Genomic DNA, 24,749 nt, shown 5'->3' on the forward strand with positions numbered 1-24,749 from the left:
CCATTGTTATAAGTAGTGACAGTGTTACTGCTCTTGTAGAGTCTGGCTTCACTCAGTCTGCGACTACGAGAATAAATGACGAGACTAGCTTGAGACTACTGTAATTAACAGGTAAATTCCGGTTGTATTCTCGTTAGTATGGGTATGGAATGGGTGTAATGATTAACATAGAAGGGTTTGACACCTCGAGGTGGTAGTGTGGATATTGCAACCGAGTTGTTATGGTTTTTTGAAGGACGCAGATGTCCATTGATTTAGTGCCACTTTGTGTTTCTTAACACCATTATATCGTTTTATGCATATAGATTACCATAGTGTGTAACAAGCCTCATGGTCAAGATACCACTAACAGACTAAAAACAATATAGATTACCATAGTGTTACAAGCCTCATGGTCAAGATACCACTAACAGACTAAAAACAATATAGATTGCCATAGTGTGTAACAAGCCTCATGGTCAAGATACCACTAACAGACTAAAAACAATATAGATTACCATAGTGTGTAACAAGCCTCATGGTCAAGATACCACTAACAGACTAAAAACAACAACTATTGTCTTACGGATTACTTGCTTGTACATAAAGTGCACCTGCAGGCCTAGACTGACTGGCACTAGTCTACACCATGGGCGTCAATCGGGGGGGGGGGGGGACAGGGGGACATGCCCCCCCACCTTTTGAAGGGTGGGGGACACAATATCAAATGTCCCCCCCCCCCACCTTTTTGACCACCTTTATCATGAAGCCCAAGTTTTGCACTGTGTAAGACGAAACCCTGTGTCCCTATATGGGCATTAATCCTGTGGGCAAAGGATGAGACAATATCCCCTCTCTAATTGGCCCTAGATTGCATCAGAGCATCTAAAATGCAAAATTTTCCCGGGCCCTTATTCGGGCCCGCACCCCGAGCTGTAAAGGCTTCTCACACGCATGCTCCATCGTTGACAGATTTGCACCTCCCCCTTGAAAGAGTGGAAGGGATGTGTACCCCACCCCACCCCACCCCACCCCACCCCATTTTCGAAGGGTGGGGGACACCGTATCAAGTGTTCCTCGTGTCGTTTGACCACCTTTATTATGAAAATCGTGTTTTGCACTGAGGAACTGTGGAGCACTGGAACACAAATATTCACACAGCTCATTGGGTCGTATGAATAAAAAGTAGTACTTACTTTTACTTGAAAATTTGAAGTATTTACTACCATCCATATGAATAAAAGGAAGTAAAAACTGTTACTTAAAAGTATTTACTAAAATGCTAAAAGTATCTACTTTTACCAAAAAGTAAATTCTTTTAATTTTAGCACTTACTTACTTCCATATGAATAAAACGGAGAATATACTACAAAATGCAAGTAAATACTAGTGATTTTTCAAGGTAGCTCCACAGCTACCTTGGGCACAGAAGTAAAAGGCTCGTCCGAAGAAATGACAGTGTTTATGAATGTTCCTCACAGGATAATTGTTTTAGTCCAAAGGAAATACATCACTGAAATATTAAATAGACACATACACAGTGTTTCACAACAGAAACAATACACACAAACTCAAACTGCTTTTAATCAAACTTGTTTAATATATATTATGCTGAGGATAAAATAAAACCGTTTGTAAAAAAAAAACGTTTTGTATCATTACAGTATAAGCTTTTTAAAAAGATATAAAGCATTTTTTCAACTCAGAAATGAATGCCTCGATCATTAAGGCTTATTGTTCATAAAATCAGAAGAAGTAATTTTTTAAACAATTAAATGCATTTCAATAGAATGTTGTTCGTGTTATTATTAAAACTTGTAAGTTTAAGTTAAATAGCTATGCTCATATCCAGCTCTCATCTTCTCTATACAGCGCTGTCATGCACTCCAAGTTTCAAAAGCTTAACAAAAACGTTTTTATTCTGTGTGTCCAGATGAGTCGTCTTCATCAAAATGTTGTCAGAATAAAAACCTCATGGCTGACTTGAAGAAATCAATGCTGCTTTGGCTGTGTGTGTGAGCGCGTACGTAGACGTGAATGGGAGTTGTAATACAAAGGAAACCTTTTGTTGAGAGCCATTCAGCCATGGTATATCAGAAGTATTTACTCCAAAGCATTAAGTGAATACTTTGCAGTAAAAGAATAGGTTTATTCATACGGAATTCAGAAGATGCTTTTACTGAATGCTTCTACTTGGAAGTTTATGCTTTTACTTTTTGCTAGTACTTGTCAGTAAATACTACTTTTTATTCATACGACCCAGTGTTCTGTTTCGTTTGCCATTTGGCCGCTAAATGGCCTAAAGATTGCACCATAGAGCATCTAAAAATACAAAATTTTCCCGGGCCCTTGAGCGGGCCCGGACCCATGCCGTAAAGGTTTTACACTCGCGTGCTCACTCTTTGACAGTATTTCCCCCTAAAACTTGGTTTATAAATTAGATCCGCACTTGAAGATGCTTTCAACCCAAAAGGTTTTACTGCTGCTCACATTTTTACATATGTGCATCTAGAATGCAAAAAAATTCCGGGCCCTTAAGCGGGCCCGGACCCATGCCGTAATGGTTTCGCGCTCGTGAGCTCACTCTTTGACAGATTTTCCCCATAAACTTGGTTCATAGATCCGCACTTGAAGATGCTGTCAACCCAAAAGGTTCTACTGCTGCTCACATTTTACAGATGTTCTGTTCCGTTCTGTATGCCTCTTATTGGCCTAAGATTGCACCACAGAGTATCTAGAATGCAGAATTTTCCCGGGCCCTTGAGCGGGTCCGGACCCATGCCATAAAGGTTTCGCACTCGTGGTCACTCTTCGACAGGTTTACCCCCTAAAACTTGGTTCATAGGTCCGCACTTGAAGATGCTGTCAACCCAAAAGGTTCTATACTGCTGCTCACATTTTACAGATGTTCTGTTCCATTCTGACAGATTTGCCCCATAAAACTTGTGTCTTATAGGTCTGGTGATGATAGGGATGAAACGACGTATGAGCATTAGAATGCAGAAACAATATTGATATATAATTGAGTTGCTTTTTAGGTACAATAACCATGATAGCAAGAACAGGTGCATCATAGCTTGAATAGGCATTAAATTCCAACATCTGAGAGGGGGGAACATCACCCCTCATATTCACTAGATTGCACCAGAGAGCATCTACAGGCTAAAAAAAATGTGTTATGTCCCCCCCACACTTCAAGACGGATTGACGCCCCTGGTCTACACGCTTCCAATGATTTCATTTGATAAAACGATTTCGTTGGAGAAACTTCTCGTGATGTTAGCTTTCCATATTCTAACTTTGATTGGTCCGAGATGATGTTTGTCAGGTGCACTTTGGGTCTTCTGCATGCAGAGTGCATTTGTATGTACCGTGCATGTAATGATGTTGTATATAACATAAACGTAGGATTTGACCGTGAATCTCCATATGAAATGATGTGAAGTCAAGGTACATTTATAAGGATCCTACTGTAGGCCTAACCTTTTATTGTGCAGTTTGTATAAGGAATCACAAAAGGGTGTCACTGGACCAGTATACTGGTTCGAAAGGTCGAGACCAAACCGGCGATGTTCAGAGCCAACACTCCCACAAAAGAGATTAACATGGTTGTACCCGCAAGTAAGTTTACTATTTATTCATAGTTTCTTCCTATTTATCCACACCATGCAAACCTTCAAACTATACCTGTATGTATCAAGTTGTTAAGACCTGTGCACAAAAATCTCGTTGCTCTCATTATTAGAGATCAGTGGTTGGGGCGTGATAGCCTAGTGGGGGCGTGTTTCTTGGCTGATGCAGAGGTATAACCTCAACCTCAGGCTTAAATCAAGTCTAGCGTAACCCTAATGGTCGACCGGTAAATGCAAAGCCATTGTAATGACCCAAACATAAATAATATTATGTCATCATCCGAAATGATACTTAATATAAAGATGGTTATGGTTGTAAGCATCCTGTCATATATTCTCGCTTAAAGTGCTCCTGTTGGTTAGCCTAGAAATCAATCAAAATACTGTACAGCGTTTTGAGATTTTTTTTATATATAAGACGCTATATCAAAAAATAAATTATTTTAATTATTATTATTATAATCAAAGTTTGCCGACAAATATAAATCTCAAACAATCGCCTGCAGGTAAGTACTTGAAAATTCCGTCGTGTCCGTTAATGCTGCCCTCTATATCCGGCCATAGCTGTGGTTGGTACCCGCTGTCACCTCGCTTAACGTGCATAGATTCGACCTTCGTGATGAAAATATTATGGTCAGTGTTTTTCTGTTTTCGCAATAAGTTCTCTCTCTACTCGCACAAACCGATTCAGACTATCTTTTTTACCCAGTGCTATTCATCTTTCTAACTCACTTTCCATAGACTTAGTTTTTGTTTTTCTATTTAATCAGTAAAGGTGAATGGACTACATTTTATTGTTATAACTAAATTTGTGTAATTAGTTCATGTGTTTTTAAAATGTAATGTTTTTATTTTGTAATTAGTATCAAATTTGAATGTTTTAAGTACCCACATGGAAAACAATTGTCACCTTTTACTCGTAAACTGTGATGAAATAAATAAATTGAATTGAATTGAATTGAATTGAATCGAATCAAGTTGGCACAATATTCAACTGAAACTTTCACAAGTGACATTTATTGTATCTTTCATTTATTGTATCTGTCTATAAATCAGCATTACATTGAGTTGACAACAAACAAACAATGACTCTACCTTTAAATATCAAAAGAATATATTATAATACTGTTGAATTCCTAGTCAAATACAAGCACTCTGGGTTTACTGAGAATAAATATGGATTTCAAAGAACATAATAATCAATTTGTCATAAACGGTGACAATACCATAAAGAGTAACCATTATCATCAGATTGTTTGTATGTACACGATGTGTTTTGGAACATGACTTCAACAAAGTGATAGTATTTAAGTTTTTGTGATTTTTCTTTACCAAGATACCCCAGATTATCCTATCAATCTTGAAGCTTAATGTTACATCTTTAAGATCTTCACAATTTGAAGGGGGAAAAAATGAAAAGATTCCTCTTTTTTATTCAATCAATCGAAAATATAAACTACATATAATAACTATAACTTCCTACCCTGACTGCTCTAAGATGCAGCAAATATAATAAGTACTATAAATGAAAATGTAGCACCATGATGGTTTTATCAAATAAGTAAACACAATATTTCAAATAAATACAGGAAAGGTCTCCAAAATACATTTTAAGATGAGTGGTTAATATCAAATGATTACCTATGCAGTTGGAAAGTTTGAAGTGGTCAGTGGAAAGTGGAATGAACGATATATAAATATATACTGGACTTTTTTAAACAAAAGATAGTTCCAGTTATTTTTAAAGGCACTGGAAGCTATTAGTGATTGCTCAAAATAATTGTTAGCTTAAAAACCAACTTGGTAACAAGCAATGGAGAGTTGTTAGTAGTATAGCACTTTGTGAGAAACGGCTCCCTCTGAAGTAACGTAGTTTTTGAGAAAGAGGTACTGGTAATTTCTTACTCAAATAACTAAAGGCTTCAGACCTGAAGTCTTTTAATATTTGTTTAAAAATCTGAAAGCATTGTGCTTTCTCTTTCATTATTCTCTTGAAACTTTGATGACTAATAAGTCAAAATTTTCACAGATTGTTCATTTCATGCATTTGTTATAGGACACACCAAGTCAGAATACTGGTCTTTGAAAATTACCAAAGGTGTCCAGTGGCATAGGAATTGTCAATGCATTCAAAGTATTTTAAATATTTCATTTTTTGAAGACTATGCAGTGTCATTTTGTCCTACTTCATGAATCATATAATAAGGTTCCTATTTTGAAATACAAACAAATTGTGCAATAAACTCAATGCTTGTAAGCAGTTTTAATTAGCTTTTTTCTTAAAGGATTTTGGTACTTTTTGAAACACAAACACAATGTCCATATGTTTACACTAAACAGATAATGATTGTAGAAAGCTTACCTTAAAATGTTACTTGCTGAGGCGCTATAGTTATTGAGAAATGAGTAAAACAATGTAACAAAAATACATTTTACATGCTAAAATAATCTTTGTCTTCTGAGACGAAAATCATTTTTCATGACATTGTTTTACCCATATCTCAAAAACCACAGCAACAACTCAGCAAGTAATATTTTAAGGTAAGCTTTCTACAATCATTATCTTCAAACAGTGTAAGTTTAAAGTAAATCTGTGGACAATGTGTTTTGTGCCCTACAAAAAGTACCCAGACCCTTACTAATACTTAGATGGTTTTGAATGATGTGCTCATTTGGAGTAAAAATACCTTGACATAAATATATTTAAAAATATATATATAATATATATATTTGAAAATGCAATTTTTTCAACATTCACAATACATTATCATAAAAACTTCTGCCTCTCAATATCAGCACCATTGTGTTAAACTCTCAGCCATCTTAAGACAGATCGTTAGATGGTTCGTAAGAGAAGATTACGTCAACAAGGGTAGGACAAAACATCAGAAAAAGGGTCAACTAGTATACAGACATGGTGCAGCATCAGGAAAACACAACACAACATTTCAGAGAGATCTAAAAAGTACCAGTTACAAGGAGATTGGCAACTTTTATAAGTTGATACAGAAATAAAAAAAACATTGCTCAGTATGCTGGTTTTATTTTTAACATACTGCACAACTAGTATTTTAAAGCTCTGAGTGATAGAAGGAATGTTTGCTCCAAAAGCTTTCGGAGATGGTGAAATTTACAAGGCTAGTTTAAAAAATAAAATAAAAATATATAAAATTACCATATCATGATATTATGTATGAGCTTCAACACAGTCTAAATAACAACTGACATGTATCAACTAAATAGGATTGTCCAGTATGCAACACAGAAATGAAAGCAAACAAAATTCAGAAACTGACCATAACTTGCTGATAAATTTACATCGAAATTGAAATGTTATATAATTTAATCTGACGGCGGTCAAAGCTCACACGATTCTAGAAAAAATTTCTGGCAAATACAAGTTCTAAAAAACTAGTTATACTTTGGCTACTTGATTTAAGTTTAAAAAAAAAACACATCCACAAGAAACACTTAACCATGAATGGTGTCAATGTTTGCCGTTTGAGTCTACAATGGTTGCATTAACAGTAAAGTCTAGCGGACAGTCTTGGGATTGAATGCAACCTCCATCATACAGAACCATGTTAGCTGGGCAGTTACAGCCAGGCACACAGGGGCGTAAGCAATGCTCCTCTAATACTCCAATGGGGATATCTTTATTAGCACAGGTACGAGGACAAGCTGGGCCACACTCATCAAACATAAACCCACGATTCTCTGGACAGTTGATTGCTGGAATAAATCACATCAGGTAATCACACGGTTAGTAACGTCAGTTGTACTTTGTTATTCTCACTATTGGTTGTACCAACAAATGACTGTGAGGTCTTATGGTTGACAAATTATCATCAAGGAATTAATATTATCTGCAATTATATCTACACTGTACATGGGGCATTAAGGTGATTTTGCAGAGTTAACTTTAAAAAGTAAGATCTGTCTCGTAGCCCAATGTTTATATCCAGTTTCCTTGGTATTAAAAGACTGAGAATATTTCTATTCCCCCTGGACAGCATGCCAGTCAATTGCATGTTACTCCCCAGCTCTCGCATTAAAGGCAGTGGACACTATTGGTAACTACTCAAAATAATTATTATCATAAAACCTTGCTTGATTACAAGTAATGAGGAGAGGTTGATTGTATAAAACATTGTGAGAAACAGCTCCCTCTGAAGTGACGTTGTTTTTGAGAAAGAAGTAATTTTCCACGAATTTGATTTCGGGACTCCAAATCAAGCATCTGAAAGCACACGTGTGACCATGGAGCTCAAATTTTCACAGGTTTGTTATTTTATTCATATGTTGAGATACACCAACTGTGAAGACTAGCCTTTGACAATTACCAATAGTGTCCAGTGTCTTTAACCCATTTGTACTCCTTGGTGGAGAGAAGCAGTTATGATAAATTCCTTGCTCAAGGACACAAATGTAAGGAATAACCAGGCCAGGTTTTGAACATACATTCTGTAGATTACATAATTTGGGTTCACCAAACTAGACTGATCAGCCATGACACCCCAAGTAAATTATACATGTAACACATTTTTAGCCAAAGCAAAGCTATTGTAATATTCGGATAAGAATGGAAGCAACTGACTATTGAATTCAAAAATGAAGTTTGTTTAACTCACCACAAAGGGCATCACTTCTCCAGCTTAATGTCAGTCCAGCCTGGCGACACTCTGCAGCATAAGCAGCCAGTGCATCACATAAACACGCATCACTAGCTCCACATGCACACATGTCATAAACACAGGATGCAAAGTACGGTTCAGGAGACACCAGGGCATGGCATGGAGAGAACCTCTGTGTCTTGAGTACAGCACATTTAGCATTAGCAAGTTTACGTGCTAAGTAGCTTGCCTCAGCACATGGTTGAATGTCCTTTGCTTCACAACCATCTCCATTGAATCCTTCAACCTAGTCAAGGTAGATAACAAACACTTTATAACGATCACCTATAGGAGTAAAGCCTGGTTCATACTTCCTGCAAATGCAAATTTTGACATTAAAGATTTTGTACAAACAATTCGCATCAGTTAACTTGTACTCAACTTTTGCGAAACATTCACTGCGAAAGCAGCCATGAGACTCAAAAATTCGCTTCGCATTCGCATTCGCCGGAAGTATGAACAGTATTAAGCAAATAGTGCCCACAGGTGTCGGACATCATAAGCTGTACTTGTTCATTCTCGTCTTGAAAGTGCCATTCTATACAGTTCTTTTGTATGGTTTTAAAGTTTATAACAGATATGTTTTAACCACAAAGAATAGCTAATCAAGCTAGTAATTTACAGGCAGCAACTAGACTTATCCAATAAACATATCTCAGGTGTGTTTGAACTGAAGCTGGAGAAATCCTGAGAAATAATGATCACCCTTTGTACCGTCACTGCTGTTTGATGAGGTCAGGATTATTACTTCACAGTCTCCATTGTAGTACAACTCGCCATCTTAATTCCTTAGTTTCATTCTCTGTTAGAGTTTTTAATGGTTTCAGTTGATCTCTCCTCATGGGGAGGGGGCTAGTGACTTGGCAGCATGAGTGTGTTGTTTTCATTTTTGATCTGGGTGTTCTCAATTTATTTTTGAGAAAATAGAATTAGCTGTTGCAAACAACTTACCAACCAAATGGACCGAGGGTATAAATGCAAAAAATAGTTAATGGCCTGACGTTTCGACCCTAGCAGAGTCTTTCTTGAAGGCTAAATATGTTGTGTTGAAAACGTCAGGCCATTAACTTGTATTGGAATTTATTTTTATCATTTTTGTAAAGCCGTTTTTAATGTTTTAAGTTTTGCAAGTCATGTTTGTTTGGACAGGGGGGGAAATGCGAAGCTGTGATCTGCCAATGTTGGCTATATTTTGTATTACACTGTCTTAAATATCAATGTTGTCTTAACTCCCTTTTTTTATATTTGAGCTTTATTCAATTTTAGACGTGGCCATTTTTATCTTTTTAAAGAATGGCAGAAAAGGATTGAATTGAATTGATTGTCAATGTCCCACTCACCTTCCAGCTGTTTCCGAATGAAGCATCTGATGAAGCCATTTGACCGTTTCTCATCTTAAGATCATCTTGAGGATAGGTGTTGAAGTTACCACACATACCACATGTCTCTCTAGCATACGATCCTGGTACACTGACCTCGACATAACTGCTTCCATCCCACAAAACCTACCCGGAAAGAAAAACAACATTAACAATAATAATATTGACATATCATTAGTGCCCTGGTCATTGGGCCAATAACATTCCTGTAATCTTTCTCAGCTCCCTGGAGCAAATACAGCCCTGAGCTGCCGTGGCACTCCAAAGGCTTAGTCATACACAATATCAACCTCTACCCTCACAGGTATCCATTTATACACCTGGGTGAAGAGAGGCAATTAAAGGCAGTGGACACTATTGGTAATTACTCAAAATAATTATTAGCATAAAACTTTACTTGGTAATGAGTAATGGGGAGAGGTTGATGGTGTAAAACATTGTGAGAAACGGCTCCCTCTGAAGTGTCAAAGTTTTCGAGAAAGAAGTAATTTTCCACGAATTTGATTTCAAGACCTCAAGTTTAGAACTTGAGGTCTCAAAATCAACCATCTAAACGCACACAACTTCGTGTGACAAGGGTGTTTTTTCTTTCATTATTATCTCACAAGTTCGACAACCAATTGAGCTCAAATTTTCACAGGTTTGTTATTTTATGCATATGTTGAGATACACTAACTGTGAAGGCTAGTCTTTGACAATTACCAATAGTGTTCACTGCCTTTAAAGCATCTTACTCAAAGACACAGGTGTCATGACAGCGATTTGAACCCACATCTGGATGACTTTAACCACCAGAGCTTGAGTGAATTTGAAGCTCTAAACCACTCAACCATGACACGCTACAATAATGAAATAATAGGACTCTTTACATAACAACAGCTGATGGAAACTAAGATCTTCAAGTATTATTTAAGCTACTCAAGCTCTAGAATTCACACATGGATTTGGGATGTTGGGTTACCTTAGACTGGTTAACAATGATTCATTTTGACCTAATGTTAGAGAATTGACTTACCCTGTGTGCTGCATGTACAAACCTCAAGCTGTAAGCCTCCATTGTTTCAACAAAATTGTACATTTAAGACTGTGCCAGGGTGGTGTCAATGATAAGTTCTACAAAGACCTCAGAGTTCTCAAGTCTAAATGTTGGCAAATTATGAAAGTGAACCAAGTATTATACTTGTTCCTTGGAAAAAAGTACAAAGGCTGACTTACATACAGGTAAGGTGTATGCTTAATTAGACATTTCAGGCTAATTAGTAAAAACGATATCTGATAGGAAAAATATCATGCCTAATATGAGAACACAACCTGAACCTGTCACATGCAACCCTTCCAAACCCATAAAACATTGAATATTCAAACTTAATAGCAACACCAATTCACTACACACCTTTGCTATCAGAGTTATAAAAAGCCTTGCAGTAAAAAACAAATCACACTTACCTGCAAGCCGACATTTGTATTGACATAGTATGTTGAGCCACGCTGCTCCACAAATAGATATGGTTCTTGTAAGTATGGCAGCAGCACCACAATACCATTCACCTAACACCAAAGATAAATAGGACAAGATAAAATTCCTGTGGCGTTGTTCAGAGAATGAAAAGTCTGAGAATGAACTGTGCAGTAAATGGTGTTTGAAGCTTTGCATGGTGTGAAGAATAAGAATAAGAACTAAAAAGTAAACTTGTGGGTACAACCGTGTTTTTATATACATGGTTGTACCTGCAAGTTTACTATTTACCGGTAGTACTTCTTGAACTGTACAATGGTTACAACAATTACAATACATTTGTCCCTTTGTTATTCGGAACAGTACATAGTAATTTTCATTTCAACTTACACAAAATGATTCTGATTATAGGGTTGATTAGAGAAGAATTGACGAGAGCTGGATTTGAACCAACAACCTCCAGGATAAGGTGTCAGTGCTCTACTAACTGAGCTATCTACTAGCCCTATGTTAATAATAATAATAATAATAATAATAATAATAATAATGAACCATTTTTGTAGAGCGCATATCACAATCACAGAGAAGTCCCTATGCGCTTAGCGGTCTCCCTATATTGTCTCTGTACTAATGATTCTGAAAACATCCTCAGCACATTGGTATCTGACACAATAATTTACCTAAAGTAGAACTCACTTTCACAAAACTAATGTAATTGAAACTGCTTATTACACAACGAGATCATAACGACTTGTAGTGTGATGACACACTAAAAAGTAATTAAAGGAACATTACAAAATTGGTTTATGCCAACAAAACAGTTGCTGGCAGTGCAAGCAATTAACTGATAAACCTGTAGAACTTTGAGATCGATCCGCCATCTGGGTCACGAGAAAAGAGTGAAAAACTGATAACACAAAAAAGAATAAAACGCTTTTATTTATTTCTCATCAAATAATGACATTTCAGACAGAAATATTTCAAGGGATGTTTTCTACTCTCATCATCATTAGACCGTGTATGTAAATCTGTGATCTTAGACGATTTTTTTCTTACCAATTCTGTAATGTTTCTTAAAGATTATTCATTGGTCTACTCATCTCAAGTCATCATTGGCTCTTTAATCTCTTTATAGAGGAATGTATACGTACCTTGACCATCCCGTTTTGACCAAGATCTACTTGTTCCCCTTGTATAATAATGGTCACTTCTTGAGTCCAGGACACTCGGCCTGGAGCATTACGATCATCATTCTTCACTTCAACACTGCAAATAATAATAATTAATGAAAATTATAAAGACTTGCGCACATATCCACCCTGCTGGGTGCTCAAGGCACAGTGAACCAAAAACAAACAAAAGAAAACAGACACAACAAAATTAGTCCTTGAAAACCTGAGATATACATGTACATGTAAGATAAGTTTTGAGAAGAGATTTGAATGTTGTGGTACAGAGACAACATCTAAGATTAAGTGGTAAAGAGTTCCAGATGCCTGGCCCAGCTGAAGAAAAAGACCTGTCACCCCATGAGTGTCAAGACTTTGGTTCAATGAGGAGAAGCATCGAATTGGCTCAAAGATTCCTTGACGGAGTGTAAATTTGTAGTAGTTGAATGAGCATTAGATGATCAAGGCTATCAACTTCAAAACATGTGATGAGACAAAATCACAACCGGCTGCTGGCTATTAAATTCACCTTGTTTGAACAAATACAACTCTGCTTAAATGCTTACATAAAATCTTGATGCTTGCAGTCCATGGTCATGATGTATTTACATGTGCCTTGAAAATGAATAAGTCTGCCATCAAATGTTCGATAATGAGGATCACCAAACGCTATGCAAGTTGCAGGACCTATAAGAGAAAATGTGCAGAATGATACTTAAAGGTTTTTGATACCTATTTTGGATCGAGTTTTTGGCCTTCACATGAATCCCACTCACTGTGAATGAAGATGTATGTAATATAAATTACCTCAAGTCGTCAAGTTTTTTTGAGGAAAAAAAGCTAAGATCACAGAGCAATGATTTAGGAGAGCCACGTAAATCCGTTGGACATGCTAAAACAATTTTCTTTTGTGAAATTGTTTCACTCATTTCTCCAAAAAAAAAACAGCACCTCAGCAAGTAATATTTTAAGGGAAGCTTTTTACCATCATTATCTTTAAACCGTGTAAGTTGAATGTAAATCTGTGGACGTTCGAGCTTTGTGTCGTACAAAAAGTTCCCAAACCCTTTAACCTTAAAATAAGTTTGAATGTTTACAAGCATAAAAAAGCATAAAGAGAACTATGTGCAGTTATTTCACACTAAGTGGAGCATCAGAGTGTAAGGATTGCAGATGATGGAGGGTGAGGGAAACTTTACTTTGGGCTAGTTTGTCAGACCCTGGCTATTCAGATTTGTATTAAAAAATATAATGGGTCAATAACAAACTTATTTTAACCATGAACCTTGCCTCAGCCTGGGCACAATTTCATAGAGCTGCTTAACAGCCAATTTTGTGCTTACTGCGTGAGTTTCCATTTCATAGCGCTGCCAATCGTAAGCACACAAGGTATCCTAACTGGTGCTTACTGCATGAAAATGAATGACGAAACAATGCAAATCCACGGTGAAAGCGCAAGCTGGCCGCTGAGTGGCTTAATTTACCTGTGAAATACGATTACGCTTAAGCAAATATTTTGCTATAGTCAACATGAAAATCTGTTTACCATTAAGCAGTGCTCAAAAATTTGCCCCTAATGTTTGTTACTAAGAACTGGATCTCATTCATTCTAAATAGCCACAAAATAAATTAGATTGTTTCAAGACAACTTACGAGACAAACACTTCGGGCAGCAGTGACCTGGCTCTAAAGCAGGTACTTCATCCTGAAAAGACAATGGTGAACAACCACAGATTTAAATCAATATTGACTTTACTAGATTTGCAAATTACAACTAAGATATATATATCGAAAGTAAAAAAATTGTTTTCTTCATTTTATCACTCGCGAATAAAATTAATTATTCAATGGACACCCACAACCGTGTGGTGTCACCTTGGCTAGTTTTGTCATGTTGGGTGAGCTTTTCAAACCCTGTCCAATTGGTCTCTTTGTGACCTTGCACATATTTTCCCAGGGCTTTTCTGGGGTTCCCTGTTGCAAATGGGCAGGGTACCCTTCTTTAACCAATCAGGTGCAGTTGCCTAAAACAAAAGCGTCGGCAGACTCAATGTGCACTGTTGTGGTTGTTTGTGTTCTCAGAGAATAATCACAACATATCACCGTGCCTTTGTAAATCAGTACCAAGCATCTTGACATCTGCCATTTAATCACATATCACATATTTAATGTAATAAGTCATGATACACAAATGAAACAACAGTGAGACAATAAAATCTAGACTTACTGCTTGGCACGTTAGTGGTGGGCATCTTGAGGTCTGGCATTGGACTTGCCCTGATAGACACACACATGTTGTACAATCATCTCTTCTCCATTCCTCACCATCTTGATGCTGACGACCCGAGTAGTAGCATGGTAACCGGGTATCTGGGTTAGGAACGTGTATTCATTGTAATTAGAGTCAGGAAACTACACATCAGGGGACACCCCTTTTCATTGCACTATTCCTGATCTACAGTAGTCGTTGAACATTAAACATGCATCTCATATTATCATTTTAACAAAGAGACACTTAAGCCTCTGCAGCCAAACTCTCTTGTCTGGAGAAAACCACCGTTTAAAGTTAAACTACTTTTGAAATTATTGTTTCGGACACTATTTGCCATTTAAACTTTGACATTTTACCAGAATAAAAGTGAAGAAAGATAAATTAATCATAATAGGTTTACTTAAAGAGTAATTAACTGTTTAAGATAATGTCTCTTTTTGAAAACTGCGCAAATGAAGTCTTTGCGCAACTCGTCATGTACAAACCAATGCATAACGAGTCTGTTTGTGCATACTTTAATTGTTTAAACTCAAGACGGAGAGTATTCATTTTAAGCACCATGCCAGTGGTATGTACTTCAATGTACTTCAATTCAAACTCACACTGTCAGAGTGTGAGTTCAAGTCCCGGTCATGACACTTGTGCCCCTTGAGCAAGGCACATTAAACCATAATTGTAATAAGAAAAAAGTTGGGAAGGTAGTGCATTCTGCTCTACCAGCCAGGCTTCTTGTGGATGATACCAATGCCTACATCCTTATAGACTGTGAAGGGGGTAACCGTGTTTCAGCCCCAGGAGTAGTTGGCAACGTGCCCCTGGTTGCAGTCGATTTAGGTCAATAGCCCAAATCAGTTAACGCATCCCTCACCTTGAAGTGGCCTTCCAGCCTTGTGATGTTAGGCGATCTCTCATAACAAATATTTTAAAGTGTGACTTGTCCCGATAAATCATGATACTAACCTCTACATGAGAAGCAGCATTGGTCCGGTGGTTTGTATAATTCCTGCCCGTGTTGACATACTATGGATTCACACTGCTTCAGTTCACAGTCAACTGCACCTCCCTATGGATACAACAGGAAGGGGTAAGTAACAAGAGGGGGTAGGTTGCAATCAGGTAACAGCTAATATCTTGATTCAAAGTTTGTTTGTCACATATTTATACTAAAAACAACATATGGAATTGATTGTCATCTAAACAAAGATGTTGACAAAGATCTAAACAAAACTAGGTTTTGAATATTTCTTTATTAAAATAGTTCTTACTGATCAAAGAAACATTTGTCTGAAATACTGTCAAACCCAAACACCCCTATATCATCATTGCATATTTTGATGCTTGCACTAAACCGGATTACCCAATTGGATGAAACTTTCACAGGCTTGTTGTATTGCATGTTTATAGACTACTACAGATATACTCTTCCATTTCCATCCTGCAGAAGTCAACAACTTTTCAGCTGAAACATTTCCTACCAGAATCTAAAGGTCTAATCACAAAGACAGGTGACTTACATCACATGTACAAGTAATGCACATATTGTTGTCTTGGTTCCAGGTCTGTCCATCAAAGAATACCTCTCCGGTCTCAAGATGGCATCCTGTATGTAAACAGATCAAGAGGAAAATAATGTAGTATTGGAGGCTTTACATTGAGATGGTGGAGATACATCTTTATATAATCCTTTCAGTGTACACCGTGTCTTGATCCGTTTTAAGTTAAGAGATGGCTCTGAAAAGAACCTGTTGGTTTGTACTCCACACTTTAAATTATTTAGGTTTTTTCTTATGCAGGCTTGATATAGGGTCCTTGGAAAATAGTAGGAAAATGTCTTTGTACAAGAGCTGACCTAGTTGTTCAGATGGTATACACTTTTACAGACTTTCACGGCCATTTAATCACAGTTTTCAAAAGTTCTCAAAAAAATAAAAAAGGCGAACGTTTTGACACTATTTATACCATGGGTTGTTGGTAAGCAGTTTGCAAAGCTAGTTCTATTTTCTCAAGTAGGAAGAATATCATGTCTGCTTATATGCCAATGTGCGGTAAGCGCACTATATAGCCAGTGCGTTTAGAGTCCTACAATCTTGTGGTTTCAATCCCAGTAGCCTGTGAATGGTTCCTCCTGCAAGACTAAGAAAGCATCGAACCTACGTTGCATATCACAGATTGGTGTCAAGGTCAAACCAAAATCATATTGATATCCTTCATGCAGTTTAACACCAATTAAAAAGTACAAATTAGTGAATGTTTATGAGTGCAATGGTGAGAATATTTGTAAGAATTGAAATATGGAATGTTTCATTTAGCATTTAAATAGAACATTCATCTTTCAATAAATGAAAATATTCTCTCCTTTGCACAAATGCAAGTCACTAATTGTTTTATATAACATCCACGTTTGTGTTTGAAGGAAAGATAAAACTATAGAGATAAAGAAATAAAGATAAAAAGGCAAAAACAATGCAGAGTGAATAATACTAACTTGCACAGTTTATGACAAAGGCCATGGAATGGTTTGAGTAATGAATGCCACACCACCTAGGATCCACAGTTTATGACAAAGGCCATGGAATGGTTTGAGTAATGAATGCCACACCACCTAGGATCCACAGTTTATGACAAAGGCCATGGAATGGTTTGAGTAATGAATGCCACACCACCTAGGATCCACAGTTTATGACAAAGGCCATGGAATGGTTTGAGTAATGAATGCCACACCACCTAGGATCCACAGTTTATGACAAAGGCCATGGAATGGTTTGAGTAATGAATGCCACACCACCTAGGATCCACAGTTTATGACAAAGGTCATGGAATGGTTTGAGTAATGAATGCCACACCACCTAGGATCCACAGTTTATGACAAAGGCCATGGAATGGTTTGAGTAATGAATGCCACACCACCTAGGATCCACAGTTTATGACAAAGGCCATGGAATGGTTTGAGTAATGAATGCCACACCACCTAGGATCCACAGTTTATGACAAAGGCCATGGAATGGTTTGAGTAATGAATGCCACACCACCTAGGATCCATAGTTTATGACAAAGGCAATGGAATGGTTTGAGTAATGAATGCCACACCACCTAGGATCCATAGTTTATGACAAAGGCCATGGAATGGTTTGAGTAATGAATGCCACACCACCTAGGATCCACAGTTTATGACAAAGGCCATGGAATGGTTTGAGTAATGAATGCCACACCACCTAGGATCCACAGTTTATGACAAAGGCCATGGAATGGTTTGAGTAATGAATGCCACACCACCTAGGATCCACAGTTTATGACAAAGGCCATGGAATGGTTTGAGTAATGAATGCCACACCACCTAGGATCCACAGTTTATGACAAAGGTCATGGAATGGTTTGAGTAATGAATGCCACACCACCTAGGATCCACAGTTTATGACAAAGGCCATGGAATGGTTTGAGTAATGAATGCCACACCACCTAGGATCCACAGTTTATGACAAAGGCCATGGAATGGTTTGAGTAATGAATGCCACACCACCTAGGATCCACCAATCAAATGACAAAGATCTGCATAGACATTAAGTAAGCATACTCTTGTCGTCATCAGGAGACTGTGAGGAAAAAGGCTTTAGTTTAAAGGCAGTGGACACTATTGTTAATTACTCAAAATAATTATTAGCATAAAACCTTACTTGGTAACGAGTAATGGGGAGAGGTTGATGGTATAAAACATTGTGAGAAACGGCTCCCTCTGAAGTGGAGTAGTTTTCGAGAAAGAAGTAATTTTCCACGAATTTGATTTTGAGACCTCAAGTTTAGAATTCGAGCGATGTTTTTTTTTTCATAGTTATCTCGCAACTCCGACGACCAATCAAGCTCAAATTTTGTTTTGACCAATCAAGCTCGTTATTTTATGCATATGTTGAGATACAGCAAGTGAGAAGACTGGTCATTGACATTTACCAATAGTGTCCACTGGCTTTAAATACAATACCACTAAGTAAAGAGTTCAATAATGCGTCTAAGGAATCCCAATCAAAAGAAATGAAAATAATGGCATGTTACTTACGTTGACAACGAGGGCAGCATTGTCCAGCCGTAGCCTCTTGTTCTGATGGAGGGCACATCAGCATTGGACACATATCAGATACACACTCCCACTGAGATATATTCTGTCATTCAAGATAAAGCAGGATATAACTCAATCATTCTACAATATTATCTGCTGCCTTAAGCCCGGTCTAACTTCCTGCGGATGCAAATGCCAAGTGAATTTCGACATCACAGTGCTGTTTTCACTGCGAATGTTTGCAGGAGATGAACACAGCTCAACTGTTGCGAATTTGTGTCATCAAAATTTGTATCGCATTCACATTCGTAGAAAGAATAAAACTGGCTTTAGTTTGCTAAAGACTTTGCAAGTCATGTTATTTGGCTAGTTCAAGAAAAACATCAGTTTGATAAGCAACAGGTCTTTTTAAAAATTACATTGCTTCCATTATAGTCCATGCTTCCATACCTGTTTCGGATAGGATGTAAAGCATTTGGTCATGTGTGTTGTGTAGTGCATGTAAAAGAACCCGGTGCACTTCTTGTAAAGAGAAGGGGTTCGCCCAGCGTTCTTGGTTTGATTGGCTGCATATTGCGCCACAGCACCTTATTAAACATAACATGTAATGGTGCTATGTAAGGGAATAAGTTTCATACATCAAAACGTAGCTCCAAATACATTGCAGGAAAAATACAGAGGGCTTTGAGGCGCCAATCAGTGGTGATAAAGCACTATAAAAGAACTGTGTGTTATTATTATTAAGATATTGTAAGTGTTGTCATTTTAACCTAACATGTCATAAGGTTCAACACATACATGTAGAAGAAATACAACCGAAAAATCAGTTTGAAAAACGATGTACCACAAAGATTATTTATTCTTAACTAGACACCAGTACCGATACTCCCATTTGAACAACTGCTATGAGTGAGAAACATTCTACACACATTACTTACTCTCTTGTTTCATTCCCTTTCTAGACAATTTTCTTAGTTCATTAAAAAATTTATACAATTTACCCAGTCAGTTTCATTGGAAGTTTCTCTATTGTGGATTATTACTTAAATAAGACTTGGAAACAAATGTTAATGAAACAGCCATTCCAACATAAAGATATTTATTGTGAACAAACCTTGCATTCACAGGTTAGGCAGGGATCTCCATAGGGTCTCATAATAGCACCAACATTATCCGCTGTACAGGTAGATGTAAGAGCTAGGAAAAGACAAAGTTGAAATATTAGTCAAGTTAAATTATCTAAATTAATAAAAATGATCTGAACTAATGTATAACAAACGAAGAACCACAAGCCGAATTCAGACAACCAATGAGGAGGAAATGCGGAAACACATATTTTAAAAACATTTCCCCACCCCCCCCACTTGTATCAAATACAAGGTTTTACAGTCAGTGTACCTCAATCAGACTTGATTTTTGGTCCTTTGAAAAAAGTAGGAACCTTATATCGAGTACAAGGGTTGATGAAAGTATGCGAGGTGTGACTTTTGTACACTTTTATGACTTTCTAATCACAATATTTCTTGTTTTCCAAGAGCAGAAAGAAAACAAAAAGCCAGCAAAATCAGACTAAAATATGAACCATGTCATGACTGTTCAATGTAAACTGATCCATAATCATAAATATCTTAGCCGTCAGTTGTTTTACTTTCTTACCTCCTACACATGTTGGACAGCAGTCTCCTGGTTGAGCAGGTAAAACCATTGAAGCTGGGCAATCAATCAGAGATGGACATACTTCACGTAAACAGGCAAGATTACCTCGCTAGCAAAACAAAACCAAATCATACTGTTATTAAAAGGCTTCATGATCCACTAACTGGGACAGTAAATGATTGCCCAAATATACAAATAAAAATAAAATCATGAGTTTATAACTAGAGTTTCATAATATATTGATAAAGATATCGCAGATGTTAATTAATAAGGGAATCAATGTGTGGTGAAGAGATTTTCAACTAGTGGTTTAAACCCAACGAGGCCTGGTTCTTGATAATTTTACTGAGACAAAGTCGAGGTAAATTATCAAGAACCAGGCCTCGGCGGGTTTAAACCACTAGTTGAAAACCGATTTAACACACTTTGATTCCCATTCATAAATACCTTTTCGGTCAAAAAACATCAACACTTTTGGTCAAAAAGTAAAATAAATGCAAAAATTATAATTGTTCAATGATTTCTTTCAACACAACACCCCTCCAGCTATGAAATGGTAAGGCCCTCTGCCGCCCTCGGGTAAACAACTCCTTATAAGGGAACTCTGTGCGTGTCGCGCGTATCGCGTGATGTGGCACAACTGTTTCAGCCGTTGCTCTCGACCAATAGGAATGAAGAAACCGTCTTATAAGCACAGGTGCAAGCTTGTGTCACGCCAATGTTTCAACACTTTTTACTGGTCATAAACAAAGGTTTATACACACCCACGTGACGTGCTCTCCATTAATAGGAATAGCGAACCTGTCCGAGGTATTTATGAATTTCATGTAAAACACTTTGACTCTTGGCACTTTCTTGAAACAAAAAAAGTATGTAAGTTGACATAGTGATACACTGGAAGCCTGGATGTTTGACCTACCTCACAATAGCATAGAGCACAGGGGTCATTGTAAGGGCGGAACCTCTGACCATCAACGTAGTTTATCCCATTATATGTACAGCCTGGAAAACAAAGTGTATATTATAGAACATTTCAAAATATATCTAAGTATATATATTTTTTAAAAGAAAGTTTAATGCAATTTTAGGATGTTTGCACTGTGCAAAGCATGAACAGATCTATGAAACAGTAGAAAGGTTAGGAATCATCATCTAGTCGTACAAACCTTTCAAAATACTCTCAATCAACATCAACAATTCTGACTGAAAACATTTGTATGTGAACCCAACAACAACTGGTAAGTTTAGTTAAATCACACAAAACAAGAACAAGGTCTTTGATTTAATAGATGCTAAGTTTGCATCGGGGATAAAGAATACTATTTGGCTCCATCCATACAACCATGTGTTTCAAGCACTGCATACTCAGTACTTTCCAAAGTTCTGTGATAAAAAAAACACAGGCATGTAACTCATTGTTGTTTGGGTACCCGCTCCTAAAATATAGGATTGGAACTGCCTCTAGCTACCTGGCAATCTCAGTGGTCTAGTTGGTAGGACACTGCTCTAGAGGCAAAGGTTGTGGGTTCAAATCACACCAAGTAAAACGCCTTTGGATTTTGTTTTTTCACTGTACACAGTGCTTACAAACCGCTGTAAGGGTAAAACCAAATAATAAGGTCTATGGTGTTGTTTGCAAAGAGAAAAAAGTATTCAACTTTGTAGATATATTAAATCCAAATCGAAACAAGCTACTTTTGTGATGTTTTATACCTGGGCAACTTGGACAGCACTGGTCTGGGCTATGAACTGGATTACTGCAGAAGTCTGGAGTTAGGCAACGAATCTCTGTACATAGAGTTATTCCCTCCTGTAAGAAACCAAACAGAAAGACACAAATTAAACTAACAGATTACTCACCTCTATGTTTAGCCTGAAAACTTGCATTTGTGATCACTCATTTTCAATACACAGATTGCACATAGCATCATCAACCACCATATTTGCGGATAAACATAGAAAAGTGTAGACTTTCAGCCAATGTCATTTTAGATATGGAAGAGTTTGCGGTAACCCCGCAAACTCTTCCATATCTTATCTCCACCATGTAAAGTTTCAAATCCTACTTAATGTCATTTTAGATTTGTAGCCTTTTTCCATTTTCGTGACCCCCTCTACAGATGGATTGCACATAATGTCTTTGAACGCCGTCTTTAATGAAATGTCCACCTTTTTCTACTTTCGATTGCACATGACGTCTTACCGCCATCTTTGATGAAACATCACTTTTAATCAAAGATGGCGTTCAAAGACATCAAGTGCAATCCATCTGTAGAGGGTTCACGAAAGTGGAAAAAGGCTACAAATTTCTAACCTTACGGTAAGATGGTGTAAAAATGTCATTTTATCTTGTACTCTTTCAGAGCCAGATTTGAAACATGGCGTCATTTAATATCAACAATTGAACAATTGGGGATCAGTACATTACATTCCAAAGAGGAATTTGTGCATCAGTCAAAAGGTCAAATTCAATGCCTTTTTGATTGAATATCGTCAACATTTAGGAATGAACCAAAAGCTTCCTTTAAAAACAGTACAGACCCATTGAAATGTGATTTGATGCTTCTGGATGTTCATGAAAGTGGAAGAGTATGGCATGCAATGTTATTTTACATGGTTTAAATGTGAAGTAAGATACTTTAAATCTTTTCCACTTTCATAAGGACTCTAACTATTGAAAAATGACTGCATCACCAAACTGAATTTGACTTTTGTGCCTTCAATAATAATAATAATAGCGCATGAACAGAAGAAGACAAAACATAAGCAACTGGGGGAAGACGGAACAAAGGGCCAATTTATGAAGTGATTTTAATCCCAATTTAGAATATTTGCCTGAGATCTGTAGAAGGACTAACCCTTACCTGACATTGGCAGGATAGACAAGGGTTCAAAGGTGACACCCAGGATTCACTGCTAGCATACTCAAATCCTTCATACAAGCAACCTGTTAGCAAAATAACATCTTATCAATACAAACTTAGTTTCATATATCATTACCAATATAGCAAAATGATACCGTACTTATCCCTTCTTATTCTGAATTTTTAACATTTATTGAGTTTGAGAGTAAAACATAGTCTGGGGTGGATTTCACAAAGGTAGTCCTAATTTAGGACTAGTCCTAGGCAATGCTAGTAGATAGGACTGGTCCTAAGTTAGGACCAGTAACTCATCCTAACTTAGGACTGGTCCTATCTCTTAGCATTGCCTAGGACTAGTCCTAAGTTAGGACTACCTTTGTGAAATCCGCCCCTGGTCCCCTTTCATGCAGAGTTAGTTAAGACCAATGTATGATTAACAAAATAATTCTAAGAATTCTCTCAGAACCAGATTATAACAGTACAACTCAGCTATGGTGCCTACATGATGCTCCTTCATCCGAAATGCAGATGTGGCGAGAGATTCTGTGTGTCCCCCCCCCCCCCCCCCATTTGGCAAACTGTGTACAAACTGCTTCTGATAGCGCCCTCTTTTGAAACATCCTCCTTCAGCCCATGTTAACCTCCCATGAGGGGGACCGAATCTCCTGTGGTCAGAGTTCCATGGAACACAGGCCCTCAAATCGTTCATGAATGCGGCACTTAATCATTCTGTTTTAATAATTTGGGGGGGGGGGGGTTAATCATCATTACTCGCAGCTAAAAGCTGAATTGCGAAGGATGCAGCTACAATGTGTTCGAGAAGCAGGCATGCAAGGGCGCCTTTGGCTGCCAGCCACATCAACCCATATGACCACGGAGCACAGCCAAGATCAAAAGTGATTTTTCCCAAGGGAGGAAAACCGGATGGTCTAGAAAACCCTCGTGGCACAGCAGAGAACCAACAAAACTTAGTTTTACTTAGTAGATAGCAGCATCCCATAATAAATCACAATGGTGAAAGCGTCAAACCACCTGAGCAGTCCCAAAGAGACAAGACATGCTGATAAATAAAAAAATGAGAAGTAAGTTTTCTTAAATGAACAAGAATATCCCTGCACCCTATGAAACAAACAAAGAACCCTCGTTTGTTGAGCATACCTTGACATCTTTCACAGCATTGTCCAGGGTCTGTTACTCTGATCTCACAGTTGAGCTTGGGGCATTCCTTGGACACGCACAACACATTACCATTCTGCATAAACACAGATATAGTCAAGACATGATAATAACAACATGTTCAATGTCAACACAATGCTGTAATGACATCAATGTATCTGTTATTCTGGTTTGTTATGATGTCACAAGTATTAACTTGGTATCAAAACATTCATTTCTACTGATTTGAGTGGAAACCAATTATAAAAGAATAAACTACAAAGGAAACTGACTGGGTAAACTTCTTAAGTAAATTTGAGTTGATGGAGAATAATGAAACTACAACAGGATTTGAAGCTGTGACCTGTGACCCTTAATGTGATCCCTCTCCTGCTGCTTCCAAGGTTGCATCGTAAACTTGGGTGTGATCCCTGGAGAGGATTTCACAAAGAGTTAAGACTAGTCT

At 37.4% G+C, this 24,749-nt stretch overlaps 1 protein-coding gene across 6 annotated transcripts in view; it reads right to left on the reverse strand.

Moving 5' to 3' along the window:
• Positions 1-4,632: 4,632 nt before the first annotated feature.
• LOC139939414 (kielin/chordin-like protein) overlaps positions 4,633-24,749 on the reverse strand; it is a 107,700-nt gene continuing 87,583 nt past the window's right edge. For all 6 annotated transcript variants that reach the window (XM_071935277.1, XM_071935280.1, XM_071935279.1 and 3 more), the window contains 17 exons: positions 24,287-24,380; positions 23,129-23,211; positions 21,978-22,074; positions 21,184-21,266; positions 20,265-20,373; positions 19,723-19,805; positions 18,609-18,711; positions 16,075-16,160; positions 15,521-15,623; positions 14,516-14,658; positions 13,942-13,993; positions 12,855-12,975; positions 12,271-12,385; positions 11,110-11,211; positions 9,625-9,789; positions 8,243-8,531; positions 4,633-7,343 (listed from right to left, as the gene is read on the reverse strand). In XM_071935277.1, the coding sequence (XP_071791378.1) occupies positions 7,099-7,343; positions 8,243-8,531; positions 9,625-9,789; positions 11,110-11,211; positions 12,271-12,385; positions 12,855-12,975; positions 13,942-13,993; positions 14,516-14,658; positions 15,521-15,623; positions 16,075-16,160; positions 18,609-18,711; positions 19,723-19,805; positions 20,265-20,373; positions 21,184-21,266; positions 21,978-22,074; positions 23,129-23,211; positions 24,287-24,380 (2,073 nt within the window). In that variant the 3' untranslated portion in view covers positions 4,633-7,098. The remainder of the gene's footprint in view (positions 7,344-8,242; positions 8,532-9,624; positions 9,790-11,109; positions 11,212-12,270; positions 12,386-12,854; positions 12,976-13,941; positions 13,994-14,515; positions 14,659-15,520; positions 15,624-16,074; positions 16,161-18,608; positions 18,712-19,722; positions 19,806-20,264; positions 20,374-21,183; positions 21,267-21,977; positions 22,075-23,128; positions 23,212-24,286; positions 24,381-24,749) is intronic.

Source organism: Asterias amurensis, chromosome 7, assembly GCF_032118995.1.
Source record: "Asterias amurensis chromosome 7, ASM3211899v1".
Taxonomy (NCBI): Eukaryota; Metazoa; Echinodermata; class Asteroidea; order Forcipulatida; family Asteriidae; genus Asterias; species Asterias amurensis.